This window comes from Pteropus vampyrus, unplaced genomic scaffold (assembly GCF_000151845.1).
Source record: "Pteropus vampyrus isolate Shadow unplaced genomic scaffold, Pvam_2.0 Scaffold262, whole genome shotgun sequence".
NCBI classification, from domain to species: Eukaryota; Metazoa; Chordata; class Mammalia; order Chiroptera; family Pteropodidae; genus Pteropus; species Pteropus vampyrus.
In genome coordinates, this window is record NW_011889043.1 from 1746434 (window position 1) to 1752749 (window position 6316).

The 6316-nt window shown below is 39.4% G+C and overlaps 1 protein-coding gene across 2 annotated transcripts in view; it reads right to left on the reverse strand.

Annotated features, from left to right (window-relative positions):
* SV2C (synaptic vesicle glycoprotein 2C) overlaps nt 1-6316 on the reverse strand; it is a 180184-nt gene that overhangs the window by 74567 nt on the left and 99301 nt on the right. For both annotated transcript variants that reach the window (XM_011375132.1, XM_023520424.1), the window contains one exon: nt 3345-3496. In XM_011375132.1, the coding sequence (XP_011373434.1) occupies nt 3345-3496 (152 nt within the window). The remainder of the gene's footprint in view (nt 1-3344; nt 3497-6316) is intronic.

Genomic DNA, 6316 nt, shown 5'->3' on the forward strand with positions numbered 1-6316 from the left:
GCCTGGATGAAACCAACAATACTGAAACTCAAACACGGACTGCGCAAGTAGACCATGCAGGTCAGGCCATACTTCTCTTTGCTCTCATTCATAGACCCCCATGTATGTACATGATGGAGTCCCAGGGGCTTCCGAGATCACCCACTGGGAGAGGTAGGGAGCTGAAGAATCTCAAACCAGGCTGCACGAGAGAACTATCTGGGGGCTATAAAAATGACCCATGCTGAGTCCCTAGCCCAGAGAATCTGATTTGATTGAACTGGGGTAGGACCCTAGCATGGGTATTTTCAACGAGTGGTAGAAATGGTAAACATTTATTAAAAAATGTTTATGAAAACAGAAACAGACTGACAATACAGAGAACAAACTGGTGATTGCCAGATGGGAGGGGGATTGGGGGGCTGAGTGAAAGAGATGATGGGATTAAGAAGTACAAATTGTTAGTTATAAAATAGTCATGGGGACGTGAAATACGGCATAGGGAATATAGTTAATAATATTATAATAATCATGTATAGTGCTAGGTGACTACTAGACTAATCAGGGCAATCATTTCATAAATTATGTAAATGTCTAACTGCTATGCTGTACACCTGAAACTAATATAATATTAAATGTCAACTGTAATTGAAAAATTTTAAAAAATAAAAATAAAAGCATATTCAGCAAAATTCTTAGCTCCTCCACTAAAAAAAGTGTTTATGAAAAAGTATAACATCCATATAGTGAGATGCACAAGTCTTAATGAGTTTTTATAAATGAATACCTCTGAAACCCCACCCTCCCACATCAAAATACAGAACATCATCATCCCTCAGAAACCTCAGCATAGGATTTTTAAACTTAAACTCTTATTTTGAAAAATTAAAGCTCTTCAAGTTACAAGAGTATAAAAATGAAATCAGCATGGATAGTTAAAAAATCTCTCCTGTTGATTCTAATATATATATAGGATTGATTGCAATAATTTTCTATATTTGCCATACCTCTGGCATAGAAAGCCTTCAGTAAAGCCTGGGCATAAGGTTTTAATATTCCGTTTCTGATTTCTTAACCAGGTCATTATTTCTCAAGGTTCTTTCAACATAGAAACTAATGGCAGCCTCAGATACATTTAATTTTGTTGTATTGTGATTGTAACTCTTCACTCATTGTTTATGATTCACAAGCTCCCCTCTTTCCAGTTATAAATGGATTAGGCAGCTCTTTTTGCTGTAAACAAGAATATATTATGTACGCTTGATAAAAATAAAAGCGGAGATCATGCTAAATTTTCGTGGATCAGTCCCTGACTGACAGCAAGACCAGAGACAAAATCTGGAGCCTTCCATACACAGTTCCAGGGCAGGGACATGTGAATGTCAGGAGCCTGAGGAACAAAAGCCTAGTGAGGAAAAACAAAAACAAAAACAAAAGCAACCATGCCCAGGCCTGGTGGAAACACACAGACTGCAGAAGTCGATCTTTGAGTTATGAGTTTAGGAAAGCCAGGAGAAATTCTGAGATACGATGGGAAGAGACGACCAAGAAGGTGATGGCAATAAACCCAGGAGCCAAGGCATTCTAGAGAATAAGTGTAGCCAGAGCCAAGGAGTTATGCTGTCATCAGAGACCGAGACACAAAGCAAGGCTGGCCTCAGCAGGAACCTAGCTGCCAGGTTGTGCTCTGTGCAAGCAACTGGCAGAGATGGCGAGAGGGGCTGCAACTGTGTCCACCTGAACAAGGCAGCTAATTTTGTTTTGCACAAAGGCTGCTTATGGACTAGCAATGCTGGTGGAAGCAATGCTGCGTAAAACTGTAAGCTGCCCAGGTTCGGTGTCTCCTTTTTGTCTCCCTATACACCCTTCCTAAGAAGCAATCCCTCGCATGGCAGTAAAGTGGCTTTTTCATTCCGAATGGCCAGCTGTGTTGGATGGGAGTTAGACGTTGCCCTACAGAGGAAGATTCCAGGTGGCTGAGGTCCTCAGGTCCCAGATGGAGGAGAAGAAACAACTTTAATTCCTTAGGTGGTGGCAGAAGACAAGCCTCATGATGGATATGGGCAACTGCCTAAATGAAGGCATCTCTGGCCTAGAAGTGAACAGAGTCTAAAAAAGGTAAGCTCATCACTTAAGCTTGGCACTCCACCCTCAACCTACATGTTTGACAAAGAAAAGTTCTCTTGGGGCCAAGTAACCAATTCCTTATGTATTGTTTTTGTTGTTGCTAAACACAATTTTAGTTAGCATGTAACTTCTTAGGTTTATTAAAAGAGAGTATGACAACATGAATTTTATAACTCAGTATTTTAAAATAAATTACAACACATCTGAATACTAAAGTCTGTCTTGTCTTTGCTTTTAGCAATGAGTTGAATTCACTTGATTGTTCCCTAACAGAACTGTTTCATAATAAAAAATTGCTCTGTGCTTAAAAAAAAGGGCAGAAAAATAGAAAAGAAAAGTGAATTTTTGAAATCTAAATTTTAGATTGATTACATTTTAGAACAAAGAGTGAGTTTTTGAGTCACATGTAGTTTTATATTGTATTCATAGTTTGCAAACTTCAGCCTGTTTGCGCACGCACATGCGTGCGCGCGCACACACACACACACACACACACGAATATAACCAGAACACCTCTCCCCACTTTTCCTTATCTATTAAATCCATTTTCCGGATTCTGTTAACCTCTCCCTAAATTTCACTGTGGGTGAGAAACTGGGAACTTGTCGGTTCTGAGTGGGAAAATACTGCTCAGAAACATGAAATCTTCAAGTATTTTGAGAAGGCAGGATAAGTGCTTGGGAGAAACTGAGGAGGGGATCTGCAGAGCAAGGGCAGCAGAGTTACCTGTTAAGTTCAGCAAATTGATGGTTCATGACAAGACAGAACTCTTCCTGCTGCCATCCCAGTTCTGAGCTCCCGGAAGAGTGGGCCTGACATGGGGCCGAGCTTTGGACTGGGCCCAGAAATGATAAATAAAGGCACTTGTGTGTGTCTGATGTGTATGACGGTCCCCAAAACAACTGTAAGTCATGTTGCCTTATATGCTGTTATGATCTGTGTATCCTCTCACGTCCACTTGGGTGGGGACCTCAGAGTTGATAGTACGTAGGAAACGAAAGAAAGCAATGGCTCTAAAAACAGGAAAATGTAATAGTATTCCTAACCGGCCATTGCGCAGTCTTACCTTATACAGATCTCTGTAGAAGTGGAAAAAAATTCTAGGTATTACGAAAGAGAGAAACATGATGAGGACAGTGTTGTTCTCGAACTGGCTCTAACAAGAGAGAAAAGGGATGGGAGTGGAGGCTGAAGTAAAACAAGGTGACCACCCAGCTGGTGCAAGGCCAGCCTCTTACCGTAATGCGGGATGATGGCCCAGGCCATGGCAGAGGCGTAGATGCCGCCAATCATCCAGAACATGCAGAGCCAGCTCAGATGCTCGCCCCGCTTCTCTCGGGCCAGCACTTCAGCAAAGTAGGAGAACACAGTAGGAATGGCTCCTCCAATCCTGCCAAGAGGTACAGAGGACACGTGAAACCAGGTCCTGCATAGCCGTGTGAGATGCAGCTTTAGCAACACATGCTCTCTCTCTCTTAGCATACCGAGGAATGTATATTTCCTGTCATTTTATAAGTTTAATATTATAATCTCTATGTTTAGGATAGGTTTTGCATCCCTTCAAAACCTTGAACCTGCAATTAATCTATCTTACCAAAAGGTGGCAGCGGTGACCTACCCATGTGGTTTATAGAGCTTAGCATAAGATTCTGATGGGCTTTCTGCTGCTCAGTGTTGAATATTTCACGATATTTGTAAAAAAAAAAAAAAAAAAAAATCAAAATATTTGATTGATTTAGCAAACGTTTTAATTTTAAAAAGATACCATGTCCCACTGGTGACGTGGTGACTGTGAAAACAGCTTTAAACACTTCTGGGAGGCTGTCTGCAACTGTACTTCCTTGCTGCTACCCTGCAGCAGCTGGTCCTGTAGCCCAAACAGACTGATGTATCGACAAACATAGGATCAATGGAGTTACTTCTTAGATTCACTGCTGAATGAGTACATATCAAAAGGACCCTGGTAGAATCAAATAAGGAGCTGTTGGTTTAGATACCAACAGAATGGGGTACAATGCTTCCTTCCAGTCAGAGTAATTATGAGATGCTAGCTGAGCTCTGGAGAGATGATATAATCAGTGGCTTCTATTCAGGCTAAGGGTTCTCAAATGAGGGTCTATAGAATAAAAATTTTGTTCATTTTAGGGAGATGAGCCATAGAGCTAATGGTCTCTGAATGAGCTGGGTTGGCACAGAAAATGAGATTGCTATATTGATTAGAATGCATATGTTTATTTTGAGTACTCAAGATAGAAATAAAAGAACACTTACTGGTAACCGAACCAATCATCAAATCAAGAATGGGGATCTCCTATGCCCAATAGCAGTGCTAAAGGATGGGCAGTTTGGATGGCTTTAGTCCTCTAATTGCCAAAGCCACAATTTAAAGAATAATATTCTTTGATATGGGTAATTGTTATTTTATCAATATTATATAAACTATGAATAGAATTATTAGTGGAAAGAGACTATTCTAAAAAAACATTGAGATGTAAACATATAATTTGGGTAAAAGTGGTGTTTCTAAGAAAACATGGCTTCAATCCAACTCCCTTAGGCCTTGTTTGTCATCAGATTGGTGCCTTAAATGCCCCTCCCCGCCACCCGAACTTATAGAAGTCTATGCATCCACAGCAGCTGGGGGAAAAGGTAGAGTCATAGATCAGGATTCTAATGCTTCCTGGGAAAAAATTAATCATGCTATTGAGAGAGCTGGAAGAATGCATTCATTCACACAGCACCTAAACGGTATCACGAATACAGATAGTGATGATCAATATGATAAATTGCAAGAAATGATAAAAATATGCAGAATTTTCCAGCTACTTCCTGAACACATCTACTTAGCCATTCCTCTACTCACCCTCCCACACACCTGCCATTTACCCATCCATTCATCACCCTCTCAGCCATCCCTTAACCCAGCCAAACTCTAGGCCAGGTACACCACCAGTTGCTGGAGGTACATACATGAAGAACACAGTTCTTGTCCTCAAGGAGCTGACAGAGTCAATTCTAAAGAGGCAATTGAGGCATTAGCATATGGCTAATTTTTCACAATTACACATTGTGAGTCTGAAAACTTTTTTGCTCTATTACTTCTCTCTTGATATCAACAGCACTTTTGCCAAAGGGTATGCTGGGAAATAAAGTATGCCAAAAAGGTCAACCTGTATGCTGGTCAGTCTCACAAAAGGCATTGTCTAAGACAGTGCTTTCCAATAGAAATTCCACACGGGCCACATATATTTTCTAGAAAAGACAATAAAACATGGTGACAAAATCATGTAAAGTTAATTTTAATATATATTCATTTATATATATTCCATATAGCCAAATATTATGATTTGACATATGATCAGTATAAAAATTATTAATTAATAAGATACTTTGCATTCTTTTACATGTGTTAAGCCTTTGAAATCTAGAGCTATGTATTTTGCACTTATAGCACATCTTAATTTGGCCATATTTCAAGTGCTTGGGAGCTACTTGTGGCCAGTTGGACAACATGGGCCTAAGAAAACACTGACTCACTGTTTACAATTTAAGTTTGCAATTATTTTTGGATTAAAGCTAATTTAGTCTGTTGCCTCATCTTCCATATCGGGAGAGGTCTTCCCATTTTGATTCTCTACATCAGAAATCTTCCTGAACTGGTCAGTTCAAAACATTTATTTAGTGCCTATCATGTGTTATATAAAATCAGAGATATTTCTTGTTGAATCTGAGACAGCACGGCCTGGTGATTATGAGCATAGACTATGTAGCCAGATTGCCTGGGTATGACTACAGCACCTACTGTATGATCTTGAACAATTACTTAACCTCTCTGTGCCTCAATTGCCTCATCCATAAAGTGCGTAGAATAAATAGTATCTTCCTCATAGGGTCATCATAAGGTTTTTGAGTCAATATTTATAAAGCGCTTAACACAGCCTCTCTCACAAGGCAAGCACTATATAGGTGCTTGATACAACATACTTTAAAAAATTTGAAACATTTTAAATGGGTCTTCATTTTTCCAATATGATAAGGAAGTAAAACATATCTTACGAGAAAGACTACTTTGAAGAGAAACATTATAGTTTAGAATTAGACTAAAACCTTGGGGTCTATTGAACATTTGGAAGTCAATCTATCTGTGCCTCAATTTTCTAGTTTAAGAAAGGCATAATATTTTTGCATATCTAATTATTTTTTAAATTTG